This window comes from Colias eurytheme, chromosome 16 (genome assembly GCF_061535395.1).
Source record: "Colias eurytheme isolate Ceu_HAF_F1 chromosome 16, ilColEury1 Martin Lab GWU primary, whole genome shotgun sequence".
Classification (NCBI taxonomy): Eukaryota; Metazoa; Arthropoda; class Insecta; order Lepidoptera; family Pieridae; genus Colias; species Colias eurytheme.
In genome coordinates, this window is record NC_142995.1 from 2,371,169 (window position 1) to 2,395,696 (window position 24,528).

The 24,528-nt window shown below is 32.8% G+C and overlaps 5 protein-coding genes across 6 annotated transcripts; 3 read left to right on the plus strand and 2 right to left on the minus strand.

Annotated features, from left to right (window-relative positions):
* The first annotated feature begins 1,406 nt into the window (after window positions 1-1,406).
* mi (cyclin E-interacting protein minus) lies at window positions 1,407-8,136 on the plus strand. 2 transcript variants are annotated; one of them, XM_090110818.1, is made up of 7 exons: window positions 1,407-2,565; window positions 3,926-4,314; window positions 4,756-4,911; window positions 5,456-5,587; window positions 5,974-6,526; window positions 7,226-7,401; window positions 7,676-8,136. In XM_090110818.1, the coding sequence occupies exons 1-7, from the start codon at window positions 1,582-1,584 to the stop codon at window positions 8,061-8,063; spliced, it is 2,778 nt and encodes a 925-aa protein (XP_089966944.1). In that variant the 5' UTR covers window positions 1,407-1,581; the 3' UTR covers window positions 8,064-8,136. The 2 variants fall into 2 exon arrangements, with proteins under 2 accessions (XP_089966944.1, XP_089966945.1); XM_090110819.1 differs by having other exon boundaries at window positions 5,989-6,526.
* A 2,470-nt stretch (window positions 8,137-10,606) lies between these two features.
* LOC149901602 (calcium and integrin-binding protein 1-like) lies at window positions 10,607-12,375 on the plus strand. The gene is made up of 5 exons (XM_090111336.1): window positions 10,607-10,746; window positions 10,836-10,938; window positions 11,227-11,374; window positions 11,530-11,654; window positions 12,032-12,375. The coding sequence occupies exons 1-5, from the start codon at window positions 10,655-10,657 to the stop codon at window positions 12,140-12,142; spliced, it is 579 nt and encodes a 192-aa protein (XP_089967462.1). The 5' UTR covers window positions 10,607-10,654; the 3' UTR covers window positions 12,143-12,375.
* Window positions 12,376-12,533: 158 nt separating this feature from the next.
* LOC149901603 (uncharacterized) lies at window positions 12,534-13,694 on the minus strand. The gene is made up of 3 exons (XM_090110635.1): window positions 13,609-13,694; window positions 13,413-13,522; window positions 12,534-12,872 (listed from the first exon to the last, which is right to left on the minus strand). Exons 1-3 carry the CDS (start codon window positions 13,663-13,665, stop codon window positions 12,719-12,721), a joined length of 321 nt encoding a protein of 106 aa, XP_089966761.1. The 5' UTR covers window positions 13,666-13,694; the 3' UTR covers window positions 12,534-12,718.
* A 477-nt stretch (window positions 13,695-14,171) lies between these two features.
* On the minus strand, window positions 14,172-14,988 carry LOC149901604 (uncharacterized). The gene is made up of 3 exons (XM_090110646.1): window positions 14,857-14,988; window positions 14,410-14,519; window positions 14,172-14,325 (listed from the first exon to the last, which is right to left on the minus strand). Exons 1-3 carry the CDS (start codon window positions 14,917-14,919, stop codon window positions 14,172-14,174), a joined length of 327 nt encoding a protein of 108 aa, XP_089966772.1. The 5' UTR covers window positions 14,920-14,988.
* Window positions 14,989-15,220: 232 nt separating this feature from the next.
* Window positions 15,221-22,509, plus strand: tamo (PUB and ZnF_RBZ domain-containing protein tamozhennic). The gene is made up of 7 exons (XM_090110960.1): window positions 15,221-15,481; window positions 17,024-17,197; window positions 17,435-17,634; window positions 18,011-18,190; window positions 18,964-19,096; window positions 19,563-20,678; window positions 21,055-22,509. Exons 2-7 carry the CDS (start codon window positions 17,050-17,052, stop codon window positions 21,429-21,431), a joined length of 2,154 nt encoding a protein of 717 aa, XP_089967086.1. The 5' UTR covers window positions 15,221-15,481; window positions 17,024-17,049; the 3' UTR covers window positions 21,432-22,509.
* Window positions 22,510-24,528: the final 2,019 nt, after the last annotated feature.

Here is a 24,528-nt window from a genome sequence, read left to right on the forward strand (position 1 = left end):
GAAGACATCTGTTTTGTATCTTTTTTTGGTAAATTTTTATCTGGATACTTATCCTTTTGGGTATGATATTATTGCACACATACGATTTCAAAAATTACACCAGAAATGAGACAAAAATGAAAAATATGCTGAAACAAGTAGCGGTCTTCGAACATTTACAATAATTTGCAATCTGACACAGTTTGATCACTTACCAACTACTGGTGGTCTTCCTAGAGGTTTGTTCCAAACTTTGTACAAGTTAGGTCGTTGTGAATTATTTAGAGAAATTTTATTTGTTCTATCTGCTGTGGCCAGAAATTTCTGGATTATAATACGATCTCGAGCAGTGTGCCGCCCAGCCACATACATGGCACTGAGACATTTCGCGCCAAATTTAACTACAGAACATGCTTAAGAACATGTTTATGAACTTTTCCAAATAACATATTATAAGATCTCATTACAGAACTAGTGGATCTCATAACATGGCTAATCCAATCCCACAGGCTAATCCGATTAATCTGTAACTTAGATTTTAGAAAATATTTAAAATATTTGTAAGAAATCCTTATCATTCAAGTTTCCGCAGTGGTCAGAAAAATTATGTTTTTTATCCAAAACAAAAAAAATATATAAATTATCCTGAATCCCACGATATTGATCATATGTGTATTTGTGTGTGTATTATAATGGGATGACGATGATGATAAAATGAGTGTTTTAACAAAACCACATGTCATTTATTATGCAGGTCACTCATATTCGCATAATAATATGCAAACTGTGTATGCAAATAATCAAATCAAAAAGTGTAGGACGATAGACGATAAAAAATGTTTATTGCACACATAAATTTTAAATTTGCATATAATATTATGTACATTGTACATACCAAAACGCGAGATATTTTGTTTCCCTTTTTTTGCGTAGTCTCCCACATATTTTTGCGCACACGATTTCGAATATTATATTACTTTTTGATTGCAAAGTTATATAATCTAAGGTTGCTAATAGTATCAAAATATTAAGTTGAAGAAATAACATAAAGTTCGCATAAATACTAAGAATTTAGACCATTAAACCAACGTTCAAAGCATACATACTATATTTCAATACGATAGATGAGTGTAAATATATAATATGCAATTAAATAATAAAAATCCCGAAACTCACCCACTCATTTAAAAACTCAAGGTCAGCGGGTGAATTTATATAAATATACAAAACGAAATATTTGTTAAAGATAAGGATGAATGTAATCTTATTGACACAATTATTAACAAACAAACAGACAAGCAACCATTAGCAGCATCTATATTCCGTAAAACCTCGTATTCGAGATCGTTTTAGTTCAGTAAAAAAAGTTACCGTCGTTTGATAAAAAAAAATAAAGATGTCGCCGCACAGTTAGGCGTGTGGTTAGGCGCCATGCATCTTTCCATTTATTAATAGTAAATACACATTATCATCCTAAACTAACGATAAACATAAGTGTATTTGTAAGTTTTCGTTTTAAAATGGCTCAAAGTTAAAAAATGTTTTTGTTCAGTTTGTATTTTGTCAACAATTGGATGTCTATATGACAATGTAGTAGTGGTGATGGAATCCTTTGAAGACTCAAATTGCCCTTCAATGAGTGATAGTTTTTCTCTATATGAACGTTATATGAGAAGTTTTAATGTTAGAGAACATTTTGACGATAGGCATAGTGAGCAATCTGCATCTTCGAGCAGTCGTGATTATGACAGTTCTAACAGTGGAGGGAACATTGACCTTTCTGTTGCAGTCCCAGCGAATTTAGATAAACATGGGGTGCAATTAATTGAACCAGTCAGTGATTCGCTTCATCAAATATATGACAATGTTGAAAAAGATATAAATAGTGATTCTTTGATAGAAAAATCGTCTAGTGTTTACTTGATAACATCATCTGTGGGGTCGTCGTCAGAACAATGCTTGACTGACAAGTCTGACCTCGGCGAGGTTCGGGTTTTTTCAGAAGAATCCAAATCCGGGGGTGAGAAACCTGTTTTCATAACATCTATGATGGAAAACAGCAATAACGCCGTGGACAGCGTGCCCATGTTTCGGGACGTTGTTCATGAAAATGTGTTCAAACTTCCAATTAGCGAGCTTTCGTTCAATGGCACGCTAAAGCATGTGCAGAAATTGAAGCCCATCGTGGATCCGTTGACAGCATTGAGCACAGCTAATGTTTTAAATAATGACGAAAATTCGGAATCGAGAGTCGATAGCGAAATTCAGACGAGCGAAAAAAGTATTCAGGCATTTAATGTAGATGAAAGGAGTACCAGTGGTTCGAGGAACGGCAGGACGGAGAGTAGTGGGGACTCTCAATACCAGGATAAACTTGACAAGGACTCAACTGAGACAATGGATAGTTCAAAGTGGAATTTGGAGCAGAGCTACTCCTCATTAGAAGCCTCATTTGACAGTGGTGTTCGTTCGCCAGACATGTTCTCGGACGGTGATGAAACTGATAATGATCCAGAACCTGAACCATTTTGGACGTTTTTGAAAGATGTTGAGATATATGAAAAGAAAAAAGTTAGGAGGATTCAGGTTTGTAGCACTGCTTTATTTGTGCATGCTCTCTTTTATTTATAAATCTATAAATAACATAAAAATTGATATATGTTAAGGTTAAGATATAGGTTATGTTTTGTGTATTATCATTAAAAGCTAACCTAATTAACAAAGTGAACAAGACTTGCAAAACTAGGTTAGTTTTTGGCATCATTAACAATATTATCTAACTTCTCTTATCATTATCTATGTTGAAATGTATTGAATATGTAAACATTACCTGAGGAATGCACATGAAATATCTCAATTGTGTAAACAATTTAAATTATTACAATAATTACAGTTAATGATCACACTTCAATAAAATATTAATAATATTAATGGATGCGCACTATTTCATTTTGGTGAAACTTATATTATACTATGCTAGCAAACCGCGCGAACTCCGTTTCGCCACCAGAGCCACCTTTTCTTTGCTATAAACCTCATGGAGCCCGAGACCTTTCCAACGAATGCAAAACCGTGGAAATTGGTTCGTGCATTCTGGAGTTATAGCGTTATAGCGTCAGGAAGGAAAACCCGACTTATTTTTATATAGTAGATTAAGAAAGTGTAGACTTCTGGACTAAATGTATGACTACAAGACTTAAACATATCCACTTTTTTAAGATTTTAAGATGCTTCTTTCCTTTATACTTAATCTCATACATTATATTACGATACTAGCTTACCGTCCGCGGCTTCGCCCGCTTTGTCTAAAACCTAATAAATTATATACTAAAACCTTCCTCTTGAATCACTCTATCTATTAAAAAAAACCACATCAAAATCCGTTGCATAGTTTTAAAGATTTAAGCATACAAAGGGACATAGGGAAATAGGGACTTTGTTTTGTTTTATACTACTTTGTTTTATACTATGTAGTGATAGTGACAGTGAAGTATGCACATGAGAAAGCTGTTCAAGTCAAATGTAGACAGCTGTTTCTGTTAGACAGAACAAGAATATAAATAAACATTGAGCTGTTAAAAAAAAAAACAAATTCTTTGTAGACAACAATGTACAAGTTTTGTAACAACATTAAAATATTAACATTATTTTGATACATAAATTGGATAACATTTAATTATAATTATGTGATATTTTCCTATCTACACTAATGTTATAAAGAGGAAAATTTTGTTTGTTTGATTGTAATGAATAGGCTCATAAACTACTGGACCGATTTTAAAAAAATGTAAAATTCTTTCACCATTCGAAAGCTACATTATCCACGAGTAATATAGGCTATATATCATCATGCTAAGACCAACAGGAGCGGAGTAATGCGGGTGAAACCGCGCGGCACAGCTAGTTTATCATAAATTCATTGATAAGTTTATTTATTCTTTTATAGGAAACACTTCAAGGTATATTACCCCCACCCTCAGTGACCACACTAAAGACTGACGTAACTCAAATGCTCAAGAAATACTATGCCTTTCTCCCGACATTCAATGAAGAACAGACAATAAATATAGAGGAAAACTCTATGACACCAACCAAAAAGGTTTCATTCATCCAAATACCGGAAATATGTCATTCTATCCAAGAAACTGCGGAAAATGTATCAAAATCGACTGTGGAACTTGAGAAAATAAGTTGTTCTAGCAGAAATACTTCTAAGTGTGAAGATGGTAACTCAAGTATAAATGACAAAAGTATTGAATTGAAAATTTGCTCCGAAGCAGAGGCTAAGGGGAATGCATGGCCGGATTTATTGAAGTGCAGATATTATGATGTGTAGTGAGTATCAAATTTTTATGCTAATTATTTATTTTATATACTATTCTATCATTTAATCCATACTAATATTATAAATGCGAAAGTAACTCTGTCTGTCTGTCTGTTACTCAATCACGCCTAAACTACTGAACCAATTTGCATGAAATTTGGTATAGAGATATTTTGATACCCGAGAAAGGACATAGGCTACCTTTTATTGCGAAATATGTACCACGGGCTAAGCCGGGGCGGACCTCTAGTAAAATATATAAAACAGTTTTATGTGATATATGAGTAAGGTAATCTGTGGTTTTTTTAAAACCACAATACTGATTTTCGATGTAGTAAAAATAATTTGTGGGTTAGGTTAACAATAAATCATGTCAAAAGAAAAAATCACGTCAAAAAACTAATTGTTAACATTTTTATTCGATCCATACTATAATTTCTTTACCCTTCCAGTTACAATCTAACAAATCACACAGAGAAATATGAGATGTTAATGCAAAGATATGCTGAACGGTTTGTTGGTGCGGAAACAGATACCAGTGTTAATATATATTCTGGGGGCTTACAGTCCCCTAGTAGCGCTAGCAAACGAAAAGCTCTGAGAATTAAGTAAGTTTGATTTACTGATCCTTTTTTATGCTCTTTTCCATTTTATTGCAGGTTAACTGACAGCATAATTAAACTTAATTGTTCCTTAGTTGATGTTTCAATTAAACCAACGAATGCCTAGTTACTGTACAAATACAAACTGAGTGTACTTTGCAATATTTTGTGGAAATAGATAAATAACTCACATTTTCTGGTTGCTCTTTTTATAATTATCTATACTTAATATTATAAAGCTGAAGAGTTTGTTTGTTTGAACGCGTTAATCTCAAGAACTACTTACTGGTCTGATTTGAAAAATTCTTTCGGTGTTAGATAGCCCATTTATCGAGGAAGGCTATAGAATATATATCATCACGCTAAGACCAACAGGAGCGAAGCCGTGTGGATGAAACCGCAGGGCGCAGCTAGTTAAGGATATAATTGATGCGCGTGGTCCTTGGTTCTAATTTTCGGTGGAGGTGTTTCAATCAGTTAAACACATGTATGCATAATGCATCTGTAGGGGTCGTGGGACTTCACTTCAATAATATAATTTATTTTCCAGAATGGCACAAGCCAAATCACCCGGGCGTCGTCTATCACATTTAGCGCGGAGACGACAAGCATTCTGTAGTGCAGCCACTATTGGAGAGAAGGCGCAGACTTCAACTAGCAAAATGGTCCTCATTGATAAGAAGTAAGTATTATTATTTTTAGAAATTCAGTAATTTTGTAAAATACAGTGAATTGAAGTTTATTTTGATAAGCAAAGTTAACAATGTATTATCTGACTCAGTTTAAATTTGATTAATTTATTGTTATATTACTGTACAGTTTTATAACACCATTTTTGCATAAAAAAAAATCTATCTAATAAATTTAGAAATAGTAGTCTGTTAAATTATTACTTTACTCTATCAATGAAAAAAATAACATCTTTTATTGCACAAAAATCTCAATTTATTAGCACTGCATTAACTAAACAATTAATTTCAATATTTCGCCAAATTATTAAAGCACATAACATAATGCTTCTATACCGTCTATGGCTTATAACACTCATTGACTAATTCAATTTTCAAGTTACTTCCCGCACAGAAAGCTGATCAATTCCGCCGAACGAAAGAGCCCTAGAACTAAACGCACGCCAGGCAAGAAGACACCGTCACGCAAGACGCCAGGCAAAAAAACACCCGCGAAAACACCGAAAACTGGCGGTTCTAGTAAGAAAAAAGCCATGCGAAGGCTGGTTTTGGACGATAACTTGTCCAAAACACAGCCAAATAGAGAAACTTTGAAGCGAGCGTTATTCATAAGTCCGGAGAATAGAAAGCCGATGCCCAGTGTATCTAGTATGTCAGTGCCGAATCAAGCTATTAAATCGAGACGGGCTTTATTTGGTTCGCCAGTACGATCAGCTGAAACTAAAAGTATGGATGGGACGCAGAGCGATCACTTCTTGAAAAGGAAAAGAGACCCCTTTGATGATGATGTGGAGGCTAATAGGAGTAAGATAGCAAAGAGTCTGTCGTTTGGAGGCGATTTTGGTAGTGCTAAGGCGGTGGCGTTCAATCGACGAGCCTCAGAAATGTTGTCGACCAGGAATAGTGCGGAGTTGAATGAAACGCATAAGAAGGTAGGAATTTTAATTTTATTGTAAATAGAAGTTATAAATATATGGCTTTTTTGGTATCCAAAAAGAAATAAAAGATACTTACTTAATATTTCCCATTTCATAACCAAATAGTAAAGATTCGAATTTATAATCAACACAGTAGGATTCATATAAAGTTCTTTCATTACATTTTATAAAAATGTTTTAAATGCATTTTGGTAAAGTAAATCTTGATGAAGGAGTTCTTGCCTATAGCTCTGCGGTATTAGCTTTAAAAATGAGAAGAAAAATGAGAATCAAATGAGATACAGATGCTTGAATTTTTCCTTCATTTATATTGCTTACTAGCGGTCCGCCCCGACTTCGCCCGTGGTACCTACATGTTTAAACTATCCTATCTCTCAAGTTGGATCGAAATGCACATGGTGTGCGAATTTTATTATAATCAGTTAAGTGGTTTAGGAGTCCATTGAGGACAAACATTGTGACACGAGATTTATATATAATACTAGCGGTCCGCCCCGGCTTCGCCCGTGGTACATAAATACGTTTTGTCTACATAAGAACCATCCTCGTACTTCAAGGAATATAATAAAAAAAGAATTATGGAAATCGGTTCAGCCGTTCTCGAGTTATGCGCTTACCAACACATTTTGCGATTCATTTTTATATATAAGAAGAAGAAGAAGAAGAAGATAAGATAACGAATTTATATTACAGAAACTGCTATGGGCAGTATCAGAAGCTCTACGCCTCCACGGTTGGCGAATGTCTTCCCCGGGCTTCAAAGAGAAAGCATCGTCATTAGCCAAGCTAACTAGAAGATTGCTGACGTTACCGCCTCATGCTGCTAAATTGGCAGCTCCTAAACTTTCCACGTCAGATACGCTTTTCAAGTGAGTTTGTTGTTTACTAAAAAAAAGTATTTTTTTATAATATTATTTCGGGAAGTCCATACACATTATTGTTGAACTAGGTTAATTTTGATTTTACTTCTAGTGTGAAATTTTAGAAATAAAGATGATTTGATTAAATACATTTATTTTCTGTTACCCAACCTTTGAATGTCTACAGTTTATAGGTTTGTCATTAAGTTATGATAATAAACCAATTTTAATGTGTATCACTTAATTGAATATTAATAATATTAATGTGAATGTCTGCTTTCAGGTTGGCAAGGCAGTACGTATTCGCCATAATTCAAGGTCGAACGGTAGAAGAATGTTTCCAGGATGAACAAATAAAACTAGCGAACGAAACGAACAAAATATCAGGCTACATATCAGCGACAGCTTACCAGCAGTTGAAATCTAAACCCCACACATTAACCTCCCAAATTAAAGAGAACTGTACGAATAAAAACATAGTACAAGAACCGAAAAGCGCTTCGAAGAACATACTACAAGATAAATTGGTTAATATTGACTCGAATTCAAGTACGAGCATGTTTGATAAAGTACAGTTTAGATCGAACTCAATGCCGTCGTTTGAAGAAGCGGCTAAAATGAGAGCAAGACGGCAAATTAGCTTTGACAATGTGGAGTTTCCTAAACGATGAGTGTATCTAGTGATTTTTGGTATTTATTTTGTATGTGATTCGTGGATTAGTGCAGTGTATTTGTGTACTGTGGCGGAAATTTGTTTGGAAATTTGTGATCGTTAACATTTTGTGTTTGTTAAATGTAAGGTTGTTGAATTCAAGCAATCTGTAGCAAGATATTTATCCATCCGTCATTGTGAAAAATATTTCAATATTTTAGACATCTTGAGTGTGAAATTTGCTGTATCCATCAACCTGTAAGTTATTTTTTGTTATTTCTGAATAATTTTAAATAACATAATATTAATTCAGTTAATACTCGGGCTAATAATATCGGTCAGGCAAAGGTAGAATGAATTAACAGTTATTGATAAAGTTCTCCAAGTAAATCGTAATTTTCAAATGGCATTTAACACAGTCTTTCCTATTCTTAGTAAGGAAGAAAACTTATCAAAATAATTTTACTGTTTTACACTACACTACACACTATGGCAAGACAAAAAACCAGTTATAGTCTAATTTTGGCAAATCAAAATATTTGGTCGAAAGTTGTAGAATTGACTTGCAAAAAGGTATTTTAAAAACGACATGACATCTGAAAAGTTAAGTATGTGCTTTTCCAGATATCTATAAAATTAATTACATAGAAAATAACAATGTAATAACTAATTTTGTTTATAAATATTAGTGATTAAGATCTATCACAAAAACTGCACTATCATCTCCTTTATTTCTATAATATTTTTTTTAATATGCAATATTGTTGTTATTTTTTGCTTGCAATTTTGTTTCGTAAAAACATGTGCTTTTTGTGTTCAGTTGTTTGAATACATTATTTTTATAATGCATTGCTGATGATTCTGTTATAAGAATTTTCTTAATTATATTTCAAAATAGCTTAAAAAATGCCTTCAATAACGAAATAAATAATTATAACCAAGTTAAATCTCTACCTAGTAACTGACAAAATTGTAGTGTTAAATGTGTTCTAGTAGTTTAAAAGTTACAAGTATGTAGTCTTTATTTAGTTTTTATATTAATTCTTGTAACAGAATTAGCAACAATGTCTGTTCAATGTTCTTCCTTAGCTTTTGAGTTATCCATTAATTTTAATTATTTTTTTATGTTCTGTCGCAGGCCGAATTTTCTTTTGTCACTATTAGGTTTAGTCAAATATGATCAGATTATGATCAGTTTACATTCGCCTATTGTTTAAGATTTCATTATTAAATGCTTAATATATTTTTAGTATAAAATTTATTGGAATTCTCACAATTTTTTTCTTTAGGAAGTAGTTTTTAGTTTGTTGATGACGATGGAAGCATGAAAATTCAAGTGAATTAAATATAACATTTTTACTGATATTTGATAATTACTAGTAGTATTACTTCTTGTTTGATGACTTGACTCGTTAGTTTCTAAGAAACATTTACCGAATTCGTACTAAAAGAGGTAAGAAAACTTTGTAGATAAATTATATTGTCATGTGTCACGTTATTATTGTATAGCTTGACCTGAACCGCTGTACCGCGCCCTAGGTATGTGCGGTGAGGCGGGGACCGGATAAGAAAGAGCACGAGTTAAAAGTTAGAAAGAAATGGAACGGTCGGTACCATAGAGATCTAGAGAGATGCCCATCGCTTGCGCTGAAACCGTGTCTCATTACAAATATACGCACACAACTGCAGTAAACAAAATCAAAACAATACTTCGCGTTGTGTGCGTGTCATCACACAAAAATATGAGAGCGACTATTCGTTCGCACACTAGATTGTAAGTGACGTACGTATACAGCACCACTACAGCTTGTTCTTTTTTTGGGCATATTGCTGCGACACCGGCCCCGCCCCCTAACCATATCTCCCTTTAGTTTCTGTGATCTGTGGTCGGTACTCTCCCCCGCCTCGCCGCGCATATAATGCATATTTGCCCCTGCGTATTCTATCACAAGTTTTTGCGAATATTTCTTGCATGGAAATGTAAAATCACTTGAGTTTCTTTAGATATCCGTCTTTTGTAAATAATTTTACGTGTGTAATGCTAATGACTAAGCACTGAGTTGTGAAAGAGAAGGGTATAGAAAATATCAATGTGTTGCCGTCTCACTTTATAGAACTAAATTCTTTTCAAAATAAAAATAACCTTAGATTTTAAGATTATTTTTTCAGCCAGCGACAATTTTTTTGTATTTAAATTCGGATTTCATTTATCTTTGAAAAAGGATGGCACATGTTGAGGTTTTTCTATCCCGCTCTACTTGCGTATTTATGAACGTTGTACTGAGACCGATCTCAGATGTATTGAAGTAGGTATGTAATAAATTATTTTAAAGATTTTGTGTTTTATTACATACTCAAATTAAAAAAATTGTTAATTTTGTGTTGAACTTGAGCTGTCTTACAAATCCCAACTATTTATAGACATGTTGAGTTTTATACAAATTAATAAAAATGCCTTTATAGTACGTAAGTAATTGGTATTTGTGCAAATACCATTTCCATATATTTTTATCACTTATATGTATTGTACTGCGTCTAATCTAATAAAGTAATCGATAGATAAGATATTCAGTAATTACTTCGAAATGAATACAATCTTCAATCATAACAATGGGCTCTTCCCAAGTAAAACATTTGCTAACTGAAGATGTATTAGAAGACTATACGTCTTTAACGTATTTAAATAAAGGAGAAATATATCAGTGAGTATAATTACTTTTTTTTTAATTTAATGAATTCTTCACAAATTCTTTGTTGTTTAATTTCCTATTTTTATGAATATTATTTCCAGCTTATTGAAGAAATTTCATTCCATTGATCCTGAAAAAGTAAACAACAACTTCGCGCATAGATTCACCAAACAGGAGATCGTAAATAAATTCGAAGTGCTGAAAGTAAGTAAGGGCATTTTATTAGATTCAGTCAACAGTTTTTAATAATTATAAAACTGAATTAACCAATCCAACTAATATTACGCGAACCTTTGTAAGTATGCATGGATGTATGTTTGTTGGTCTTTCATGTGAAAACCATTGAGCGGATTTTGATAATATTTGGCAGTAATTTACCTATACCAGAATAACTTACCATAATATACCCACGGTTGAAAAATTTGATTAAAGAGACAATAACTACACACCAATAAAAACGAAAATATTATTTAAACCATATCAAATTTCCAGAACAATCCCTTCCAAGACCGGATCTTCCGCGTGTTTTCTTCACAAAATGATGACTGTTTCTCCTTCGAGGATTTACTGGATCTGTGCTCGGCCATGAGTACCGAGTGCCCTTGCGAAGTCAAAGCAGCTTGGGCGTTTAGAATATATGGTATTTTGTGTTAATTTATTATCATACAGTGATGAGGTCAAGCCTCATTCATGGTAAACATATTTTGTAAACCAACAGAGTTGGCTCAAAATGTTGTGAAATACCTAGTAATATAATAATTATTCTTGTACTTATTTATAGCATAATTTTTACAGATATCGATGAGGACAATCAAATCACGGCTAAAGATATATGCCGTTTAATAGACAGATTGACTTGGGACGTCCACAACAGGAACCACTGTTTAGATAATGAGTCGAAGTTGAAAATTGCTAACATCGTAAGTAGAATAATAATAATCAACACATTAAAATTTCGCTAAAGGGCCTCTGCGTGTTGGACCTGTGTCCCCACGTAAGCCTTTCAAAGGACCGGGTATCTTCCTTATGGCGGTACCCGTGTATTATGGGGAGATAAAAAAATAACATTTTAATTTAAATAAAGTAAAAATTGACATGTAATTATTAGACGAGAAAACAATTTAGTGTAATATGTACTTCGCTCAGGTATAAATTACCGTAGGTACCTTTATTAAAAAAACTAAATGAACAATTATAAGAATCGATTTTAAGGCTTTTTTATACATTATAATTATTAAAATTTGCATATCTCCTAAGTCCTAATTATATTTATTACCTATACAATTTTATTTTTCAGATATTAGAAGAAATAAAATTGGATCACTCTGGCGGCATCGGTCTTTCAGAGTTTCAATTCATCATATCGAGAATACCAGAATTTACGTCATCATTTTATTTCCGGCTTTAAAGATCGACAATTTAAAAAATCTTTTACTATCTCTATTTCCCAGAAATATACCCAAATAATCTAAATTAAATTAATTTGATAAGATAATCAACAAGAAATACTACTACTACACACACTATGCAAATAATAGCCAATGATTGGACAAATAAACGACTGAAATTGTTGTTAATTTCTTTATTGTAATTGTCTTTGTTTGTTTATTACAGCTAAATTCATCGAGTTAGTAATTATGCTTCCGGTGTGTTTATGATATTTTTTCTATCACTGACGCTTGGCTCCATCGCCGGCTACAACCAAGCAGTTAATATGAAAATGTCCAAATTGGCGACGTTGCCAAACCGTCGCTATGTGAGTAAAGCCGCTTCACACTTTTTTTTTACGTGAAAATCTACGGTAGATCCGGTGGTCAGTGTTGTATGGATAACTATGGGGGCTGTTGACCTATATGTATACCACTATGTCTACACACATCGAACTAACCGTTGATTTTCACGCCAATAAATGTGTTTAGACAAGCGGCCTTAGGTACCATATTATCAACATTAACTACTTGGAAACTTAGCCGGCGACGTGTATTTATCTAACAAAAGCTTTGCAAGCGGCTTTATTGAAGCGTCCAGCCAGCGTTCTATCCGGCAATGATGGGATTCCACTTGTACGACCCGTCTCGCCTGGCAACACCACAGGTTGCTTATACTTCACGTGGTATGATGGGAACGATAGATAGACACTGAAATTAAAGTTTAGATAACATTTTAAATGTTATTTAAACGAAATATAGAAGAAATCTCGCATGTGCTTGTTTTTCAATAGTAGGGAGATATAAGCCAAAGGCGTCAAAATTTGTAGTTCACAACTGTTCACAACGTCAATCTTAATATATGTAGGTATATAAATCTCGTGTCACAATGTTAGTCCTCAATGGACTCCTAAACCACTTAACCGATTATTATAATATCTTAATCTTAATATATATAAATCTCGTGTCACAATGTTTGTCCTCAATGGACTCCTAAACCACTTAACCGATTATAATAAAATTCGCACACCATGTGCAGTTCGATCCAACTTGAGAGATAGGATAGTTTAAACATGTAGGTACCATGGGCGAAGCCGGGGCGGACCGCTAGTTTTATAATAAAGCGAAGATATAGCTATATATTTAATTAAAATGATGTTAAAAATCTTTTCGTTTAATAAGTTGATGATTTTTTTTTGTAGCAGTTTGTCTAGATCGATATAGATAAAACCCAATAATATGAAAACTTACGGTGTCATTTCAGATGGACACTGGTACATGTATTCAGGATCTTTAAAGTATAGTAAGGGATGATTTGCCTTTGGATATCCTCTATAATAATCCCTATATCGCTGACAAGCCTAGAGTTAAAAAATACTAAGAGAATCTTTATGAAACATTAAGTAAAAGTCTGTACCAAATAAAAGAACAATGTGTTGGAGCCTACCTCATAAAATGTTTCAATTTCATCTAATCGTCCATTATCAACAAAATAAATATCCATCTTGGAGAATTTTAAATGCTACAAAAAATTTCGTTTACGTGTAAAACAAGAAAAATTGATTTAAAATTGGCGGCTAGAACTGTCATATTAAAAAAGGAATTTGTCAGCATTTGTCAGTCTTATCCACAGACTATAAAAAATAAATAAAATGCTTTCTCTTTATTGTTTTTGTAAGACACAGATTGAAGTGAAAACTTCTGGCGCGTTGGGAGTAAAATGTATCTTGCCAAAGAAGTTTTACTTCTGGCACGTGTGCTGGGCACACACGCTCTTTTTTAAATTCCTACATTAGTTACATGTATTAAATTACAATAATTACAATAGAAACAAACAAGTTATATTAAATCATAATTATGTAGAGCGAACACGAATGGTGAAATATAAAATTTAAATAAATAAAGCTGCGTTCTCTCACTTAAAAAAACTAACGTAAACCATTCAAATGTTTTATTTATTGCGTAAGTTGTATGTAAAAAACAATCATAATTATTATGAAGTCGAACAAGCTATCTTATAAATGCTTTACAAGCTGGTTTATTAAATCGTCCAGCCAAAGAACGATTTGGTAATTGTGGAAAGGCAGAGGTTCGACCAATCGTTGGTGGCAAAATAGCGGGTTGCTTATATTTCACATGATAAGGTGGAAAGCTCAAATAAGACCTGAAATTTAAATACCATTATTGCTAATAGGTACATTGCAATGTTATTCTACAGTCTGTATTATAAGCTTTAATGATTACTTACTCAGACATTTCAGATGGACATTGGAAAGCATATTCAGGTTCTTTAAAGTATTTAAGAGGATGGTAGCTTTTAGGATATCCTTTATAATATTCTCTGTGCATTTGACATGCCTGTAAAATAATCATACGTCTATATTTCGTAATTATTTTGTAGCAATAATAGGTATGAAATAGTAGTATGTAGCAACAGAGCAAGTAATATAGGTACTGCTACAGTAGGCTAAGGCCGTACTATCAAAGAGAATACAAATACTACGTGTACTATGGCTAAACGATCGTGGATGCAGACTGCATTTCTATTTAAAAGTGTAATAAACCTAACACTCATTAATACTTGTACATAAGTATAATATCAAATATGTATATTACTGAATTACTCAAGTCTTTGGGAAAAAAGCCTTAAGGCCAATGTATGTCCATAGCCTTTTAATAGCGTAGCTTTACATACTTGATAAAACTTTTCTATTTCCTCTTGCCTTATAACATCCATGAAAGCAATATATTTAACCATATTATTAATTTAATTTAAGAAAACTAGATTTAAATTTTTATGCTTGTGCAAAATATACGAGATTTTAAATGACAGATTGGCTTTTTTTTTAACACTGCATGGAAAAGACAAGGACAGAATACTGACTGGCATGTTCTGTGGTGTATTTACTTTATTTAATAGAAGTACACACGAAGTACATATTATATTTTTTAATTACAATAATTATTTATGTTTATTTTTAGGTCTCTACAAAATCTCTTTTTGAATCCAACTATATTATACTGGCAACACATTCACATATGTATTTCGTTCAGCAAAATGAAACGTCAAATCGTCAAAACTCAAAACAATATTACTAATTTTGATTTTTGAAATACATGTGTTTTCGTTTGTATTCAGTGGATATAAAATAAATTATTAATTTTAATTTAATACCTTATATATTCACTAAAGTGTAAAAATCAATAGTATTCGAAACTAGTTCACAGCATTGTTATTTTGGGTATACTATTTTTGTCCGCTCTACATTTAGTGCATTGATATAATTTTGACACCTAGGAAAAGAATGAGTTCCTGCAGGGTGAGTTGATTAATTCGTGGCTATTTCTATACAATTAAACGTATATTTTACTGTACTATATGGATTCGTCACACACGACGCGGTCTGATGAAAATTTGCATTTTTATCACGCACCTGTACACTTTTCTTAACTTTATTGCAAAATGCGTCAATATTTTTGTTATTATTTTTTAAAGTTTTAAAGTTGAAGGTTATGCCTATACGGAAGAGCTAAATAAGTTTAAATTTAGTGAGCTAAAATTGATTATTTTCGTACTATTTCATAAATAAATTTCGAATAGTTCTTTTTGTTTTCATATTAGATTCTAATAGGTCTGTTTAAGCTTAAAATATTATTTTATAACGGCTTATTTCTCTAATATTATATGTTACTTTCTCATAATATGTTATCATAACTAAGTCTAGATATCAGAAACTGATAAGTGTGATACATTAAAGTACAATTATAAAGATAAAGTAACCACTTTCATTGGAAATTGGTTCTAATCAAAATTGGTTCAATAATTTCTTAATCTATTTATACATACATATTTTGAAAATTTATAACAGAAGTAACTTAATAAATGTATGGTAAAAAATAAAAATATTGTATTTAAGTTTGGAAACAAAAGAGTAATTTTTTTATGTATGTGTAAAAAGAAAAAGTAATAATATGAAATTTGTCATGATCGGAAGCTTGGCTAGTCTACGAATAGAAATTTCAGAATGAACTAAACATAACAAGTACTAAGTCATCACAAAAACATGATTGTATTGTGTTTTGTCATTGGAAATCAATGGAGTGAGTCAGAGAGCATTGCACTTAATCAGCTGATAAGCCAGCCGTTTCGAATACCAGTAAATATTTTTATTTAACAACTGATTGTTGTTTACAATATTCCGGAAATTTAGTGAAGAAGCTTCTTAACAGCTTGATAATATGTTTCTTTAATTTGTTTGCTTATTATTCTTATTTAAAACTGAAATTTTAAGTAATTAAAAAACGTTCACTTTAGTTTACCTATACTATTCGGAATTTATTAATTTGTGGGTAATAAGATCGCTCCCTATATATTTGTATACCTATAAAAAATAAATGTATTTGTTTATATTGTATTCTGGTGTGCAATTATAAAAATAATAATTGAATTCACAGAGTTAAATCTTTTATTCATTAGGCAAATTAAGATCATTGTACAAATAACATGAGAGATATACATCAATAGATAACTTTTTAAATACTTAATTTTGCAGAAACTTTACTACACACATAAATGATATTATGACATACATGATATTCAATCTATCATCTTTGATAATTGATTTTCATACAATTTCCATTCTCATTATTTTGTGACATCCCCTTCATGTTGCTATTGGTTACGTTTTTGGAGATACAACTCTATCCTTTTTGTACTTATGTAAGTATAAAATTATTGTGGCAAAGTCTTTGTAAGCATTTGTGTAAATTCTGCAGGTTTCTGTATCTAAAATATTTGTTTTGAACCACTCTCTTACTTCTATTATAACTTTCAAGAATCATAAATAAAAATTATATTTCAGATTGCACCGCACATGGTATTATTGTAATGGTGATAATGTCGTGTGCCGGCATGGGCGATGTTGGGTTGCGCGAGCGCTTGCCCGCCCTCTGGCGGCGGATAGAGGACGCGCACTATAGCTACCTGGAGACCGATGATAGTCCGGAGAAATTGCAACAGAAAAAGAAGCTACAAGGTATGTTTAATTTAAAAAGAATTTTATTTGAAGTTTATGTGAGATTATTGGCAGTTTGTTTTATCATGAATTATTATATAAAAATTGCAAGTTGTGCAACTATTTCTGCAAAGTGCAGAATCTATTCAAGTTAACTGTGGTTCTATTAAAATAAGACTGTACTAGAATTTATCATACATCTTTTAAAGGAACTTTTTCAATTACTGTTATTTCAAATTGTTACAACTTTTATTCCAGGTTACATAACAGAATACCTGTGTCTCGTGCCTCACGAGTGTAAATTTGGCCTCTCTGAAACCGGCAAGGTGTTCCAACGTACGATCAACGAATTGCCTGATTATAGTGCGTATAGAGCTGGTATAGGATGGGCGGCTGTTGCTAGGTACGCTGGCAATCTACTCGCTCAACCCTGGAGGAAGGAGTATAAGGTTATACGGGTAAGTTATCGTCATACTCTGTGGATGTGATGGATGGATGGATTTTGTTGAAATAGGTAGAAAAATTTATAGATGAATCCTAATTCACAGCTCTGCTTCTGTTCTATGTCTATAATCGGCCTTACAAAACAAGTCTGATATGTTTGTTTAAATTATGAATTTGATATTTAGACTCTCGCAGTTTAATAATCATTATTGAACAATTCCACAGTTACTTTTACACGACTGTAAATCCTAAAGCTAAAATAGCTCTGTTACCCATATTTTAACCCATTGAGCCCCGAACGGCCCGATCAGTCCACGACACAATAGATTTTCTATTGTGTCTGATTCCGGGGCCTGAGTTATTACGTGTTTTTGTTTTATTTCCATACAGTTATACTCCGGCTTCTACAAACACGAAGTGGAAGCTAACCTAACAGGCGCGGAGGTTCTATTACACGCGCTGGGCTACCGAGCGGCGGGTGAAGGTCGGCTCGCACTGGACGGGCCCGCGTGCCCCGACATGGCGGCCGCGCTCTCGAGGGACGCGCTTATAGCACAGTGCGAGTGCCAGGTGAGACATCCCAAATAATAAATAATAAATAAATAAATATTATAGGACATTATTACACAAATCGACCTAGTCCCACAGTAAGCTCAATTAAGGCTTATGTTGTGGGTACTAGGGGACGATAAATATAATATTTAATAAATACATATATAGATAACACCCAGACCCAAAAAAAAAAAAATTGAGTTCATCACACAAATATTTGCCCTGACCGGGGATCGAACCCGGGACCGTCGGCTACCGCGTCGTCAAATTCAAATTCGAATATATTTATTTGCTCATATATGGTCATTAACCCATTGAGCCTTAAGTGGCCCGATCGGTCCACGACACAATAGATTTTCTATTGTGCCTGTGGTTCCGGGGCCTGAGTTATTACGGGTGTTATACAATATTTTTTCTCGCATATACTGCCACACGCGATCCCATATGTGTTTCCATATGACAATCCCATACATAAATTCAATCCATTTATTGCATAATCGCAATCTTAAATAACAGTTTGGATACAAAAGTGCACGCCTCATTAAAATTATTTCAAAAAGAAAAATATAAAATGAATAAAAATACTTTTTATAATCTCATTTTTTATAATCTAACGGTGTTTATAGTTTTACGATGACATATCCTTCATATCAAACTATTTATTTAATTTGAATATTTCTTATTTAAGGATTAAACAAAATTCTTCGTTACGTTTTTTTGCTTATCATAAAAGAAACAAATATATGTTTAAGCTTAAATATTTAATTTGTATCCATATTGTTTTGTTACAGATAATGTCCCAAATATGGGAGTCAGTATGGGGCAGTGGGGGTCGAGTGTCGTGGGCTGAGATCGCGAGGGACCGGGCTTCGTTCCCGTCAGATATTAGTACTGCAGCTACTAGGCTTATTGGATATTCTGAAGGTAAATTTTTATGTGCTATGTTCTATTTTGGTCTAAAAATGAACTACCTAAAGGTAAATGCATAAATGGAAAATAAAATATATAATATGTATGTATTTCATGTCTAACTGCTAAACGAAGAAGCTAAGATAGTTGTAAATGAAAATACTGACTGTTTGAATAATATCCAAATTTTTAACATGTGTAAATCTACATACATATATATATAAAACTCAAAGGTGACTGATATAGTGATCTATCAACGCACAGCCCGAACCACTGGACGTATCGCGTAGGATGTCATAACGTAGGCGTCCCCTAAGAAAGGATTTTAAAAAATTCATCCCCTAAAGGGGTAAAATAGGGGATGAAAACTTATACATACCATGAAAATTTATCTTTTCCACGCAAGCGAAGCTGCGGGCAACAGCTAGTTGTATATAAATGTATTTTTTTATGTTACTTACATTTGTATATTTCTTTGCAGAAGCAGAAATCTATTCGAACATTCCCGCACAATCTGACCCTCGACGATCGCTGGATAACAACTACCCTCTCCCTTGTAACTGTCCGGAAATAGAGGAACCGATACAACCCCTAATCCACCCTTACATGATGCAGAACATGCTCCCTCAGATGATGTATCCACCAGATATGTCAATGCAAGTCCCTCAATGTAACCCGGTCCCCATTATGGCCCCATACGTACCCTACTACTACTCCGTACAGGCCCCATATATGATCCCCACACCGGTTTACGCGCCAATAAAACACGCGACAAATGTACCGGTAAATGGATATCCACCACAGTACAGACTGCCATCAGTCCCCTCAGTACCGACCGCACAATTGATCGAATTAGATTACGAAAAAGACATAGAAAGAAACGATAAACGACGGCACAGGCATGAGTCAAAGAAAACTTCCAAAACGACGTACAGTGATGTGTCGTTACCGAGCTTTCCAAGATCAGACACACAACCTACGTTAAGTAAGGCGAAAGAAGACGGCATGGGGACGTATGAAAGTTGGGATTATGTATTTAGAAATCTATCGAGTAAGCATCAAGAAGGAGATAGTAGGAGTGGGTTTTCGCAATCTCTAGACAGGGATTCAAGAACGCTAGATAGACTGGATAGAGAAGAAAAGAGATCTAAATACCAGCCTACTACACTCGATTTAGAGGATGGGTTACAAGCGTTAAATCTAGACAGATCGTACGACGAAGAAATGTACCGAACCGCTAATGTCAACGAGAATTTAATGAGGCTAAAACAAGAACAAGAGAAGAAGAGAGCTAAGAGACAAATAGAAGAGAAAAGAGTCAAGAAAACAGAAGCGATCGGAAATCCAAAAGCCGATGGTCTAGTCACACAGAAAGTCGCTCCGGACAAAGTGAAATTATTAACGAAGAAAGAAATAAAAGATAGGAAAGAAGTTATAAAGCAGACTAACGGACAAGTTAGTGAAGAGAAGAAGTTGAGAAAGAAAGAGAAAGAAGAAGTTAGGAAACCGGTGAAGTTGGTAGCTTCTGAAATGGATAGGTCTAAGAAGCCGGTGGAAAATGGAGTACACAAGCCGCATAGCTCTAAAAGTGTAGCAGGTAAGTTATTTTACATGTTTTCAAACTTGCACTAGACATTCTTGAAAAATTCAAATTTGCATTGTTTTAAGGAGAAGTTGTTGTTAAAGGTGAAAGAAATTTGGGATAAGATAGAAACCATACACATCATTATTTTGTTACTTGCAATTTTACTCATGTATTTAAACTTAATTAGGTGATAATAGAACGTATCTAATAATCATTGTTTCTATTCTAATAAAAATTAATTAGATTATTATTAATAGACATGTGAGCAACGTTATTCGTCTAGTAGTGTTCCAGTTATATCGACAATATTCAATCATTTTCTCATTATACAACTTGAAAATTATTTGTTATTGTGTTCAAAATTTAACAAGTTAAAATCCAATTTCAGGCTCAAGCACACCGTACGACCACAAAGCTCAACTCATAGTATCGTTAGACGAACCGGATTCACGGAAACAGAACGGCGAACGAATCACGCCAGACCGGCAAATAGTTCAAACGGATCACACGGACCAAATGAATCAAACGAATCAAATGAATCAAATGAACCAAACGAGAAAGTGGCAATGCGGTACATGCACGTATTTGAACAAGGACAGTTTGCAAGCGTGCGAAATGTGCGGTAAGTCGAAAAAGGGCCCAGAAATAGAGCCCTTAACATCTGGTGGGAGGGAGTGTCCGGCTTGTACGTTGGTTAATAAGCGGGAAGCGAGGGCCTGTGACGCGTGCGGCACTAGTTTGGACCATTGCCCCACTTATATTTGAATTATCGACTATTTTGTTGAATTGGGGGTAGTTTTGGAAACTTTGATTTTGAGGGTAGTCGAGTTTTTCACTGACTTGCCAAAAAGAAGGTTCTCATTTTGGTCGGTTTTTTCTTTATATGAGTTAATATGGTAGCAATATGTGTGATTCAGTAAAATATTTGTTATTTTAATACAAATCTTTAAGAAGCCTATGTTAAAGTTTACATAACTCCCCCCCTTTGACTATAACGTAGTCGATATAAATACAGGAGTTTTGTCAAACCTCACATATATGTACTATTATATAGATAGTCGTTCGTAATTTTATAGTTACACATGCCTCTAAATCTCATTTTGTGTTTGTGTATTGATAGATATCAGAAATTATTTTGTGTACAGGTCAATTAAATATTTTATCCTATAGTTCATATTTGTAGCGTATGTTTTCTCGCTATTCCCATAAAAATCAATATTAAAAGTAAATTGTAGTCAATAACACAAATTACACCTTATGCTCTATGTTTTAAAGTTTATTTTTAAATAACCTAGCCGGATTTAATCGATTGACTTGACTTAGATTTTTTACTATATCTAAATCTATTTTGATCCTATAAGAGTGGTCAAGAAATTAATATAACCTAAAAATATAGGATTTTAAGTGAGGTCTAGTTTTTTATTCAGTCATATCGAAGAATATATAACGAAATAACCTTTTTATAGCTGCGTTCTAAAATAAATAAGACGCATTTTCAAAATGCATTTTATAAGTTTGTATTTAGATCGTAGTCCTAGCTGAAATTATTATCTCTGTTTCGCTCAGACAATAGGGAATGTTAATGGGCTAGAGTAGGACGGCAATATCGTATATTTATTAGCGTTGCATTCGATTTTAATGCGAGTTTGGAATAAATGTGTATTGGGAATGTTTTCATAATTTATTTCGTTCTTTAATATCTGTCCATTGTATTTTAACTTTTTTTTTAAGATTTTTTCCATATATCTGATAGTGAGTGTTTTTAATGGGAATGTTATTTTTATTTTTTATTGTTTCAAAATAAATTAATGAATGCAAGCGGTTGTTAAATTATTATATGGATATATTTTGCACGCCTCATAAGCGAAGCGTTGAGGTGGGTACTACTGTCACTTCACGCAAAACATCTGATTTTTCAAACTTAAAATGTCTTTATGTATCATACATTGCACTTGTAAGATAATACATACACACACATATTAAGAAAAAACACTATTTTTAACGTTCATGATATTTTTGATGTCATTTTTGTTATTTAAACTAGTTAAAAAACAGTTTAAAAAAGTTCTGTCTTGGACGTCCGTGTGTCTGTATGTGCGGATCCTTTTTCTTGTTAACACGATAGCGACCGAAATACTTTACTAATCGAGTCTTTTTTTTCTCTTACGCTTGAGTATGCTCAGGAATAGAACCCTTTCATTTTTCAGGGTCTGATTCGATGTGGTTTAATTGTTATTAAATAAACAAAAATAATAATTAATAAATATTTATAAATATAATGCGGCACTATTTAAAATGGTAGGAAATTTTCCGGGCGTTATTTATATTAAAAATATACGGTCGAACATTAAAGATTGTTTTTTTTTTTAAATTGTAAAATATTATTTTTTCAAACAATAACTTGTTATTGAAATGTAGTGATTTTACTTCTTCCAAATTTACCTTTTTGTGTTTGTTATTTTGGCGCCTTTTGTTAGAGATCTTGATCGCTTAATCCAGAAGATGGCGTTGGTATGAATAATTTATTAGCATAACTTATAAAATATGTACACTTTTTAATAATGTTTGAAGAAATGTATTTAATGATGCCAATATTATGAAGTTGCATTATGTTTTGTATTTATCATGTTGCTTTTTTTCATATTTTTTTATTTTTTTGGATTTTCAAAAATAAAATGTATTTAAATATTTACTACTTCTCATTAAAGTTTACGATGCAAAGTCGAAATGTTAATAATTACTAAGTTTTGAATCAAAATTCTATACTGTTTATTGGTTAATAAATGTTTGTATGTATGTATGTTTCCTCTGTTATATCGTCATTTTGTTGTTCAAATTAAAGTCTTTATTGTTATTTATTATATAAATTGTGTTAACTCGCTTGTGACAGGGTAATGATTGTTTAGGATATGTAGTGATATTTGGATGGTAATAACGTTGTTTATTTCTTATTTTTATAGTGTTTATTGAAGTGAAACTTCTTTAGGCGCGTTGAGAGTAAAATTTCAAGGTCGCGTCATGGCAATACCGTCACGTCATAAAGTAAGGCGGCGATTTTGGTGTCTTTGAATCTTACCAAAGAAGTTTCACTTCTGACACACATGCTCGGCACACATGCTCTTTTTTATTTTCATTAATCTTTAATTTTCATAAACCTCCGAATTGATATACTTATGAAGGTCTACTATCATCTTTCTTTTTTCTCCTTACTCAATATTTTAAAATTGAATTTCCATAGCAATATATTATAATATGTATGTAATATTATTTTTTCTAACTTTTGAATGATTTCTTTGTTGTTTTTTCCTATGGACAGTAAAATTTTATATTTTTTTGAAATCAAACATCTGTAGAAAATCAAAGATCAACTTAACAAAGAAGTTGGTTCTTATCTTTTAATTCTATAGTACAAAACTATTATTAATTATTATTGGAGTAATTTTTTTTCTTTATAAATGCGTTGTTACCATCAATTTTGTGTATTTCAAAATTAAAATCCTTACTAATAAAAATAATATCATTTGTATTCTGTCTCTATGAGTGTGAAAGAGACAAAACACAGATTGGATTACAGATTAAAAATGTTAGTAAGGCCCTAATAATAGTGTTCGTTTTTCGCCTTCTAAAAATGCTTTAATGTTAGAATAGATGCCTTTTATTTTAAAACATGTATAAACATATTGATCTGTAAATAATGTTAGTGTAAATATTAGATAATAAATTATTAATATATTTAATATAAACAGTATTAATTATGTTGTTTTTGTTCTCTATTCCAATGTTACGCCTTAGTTATTTTACGGGTTAAAATTTATAATGATCTCTTAATGTGAGGGATCTTCTCTTATCCCTAGATAAGAGA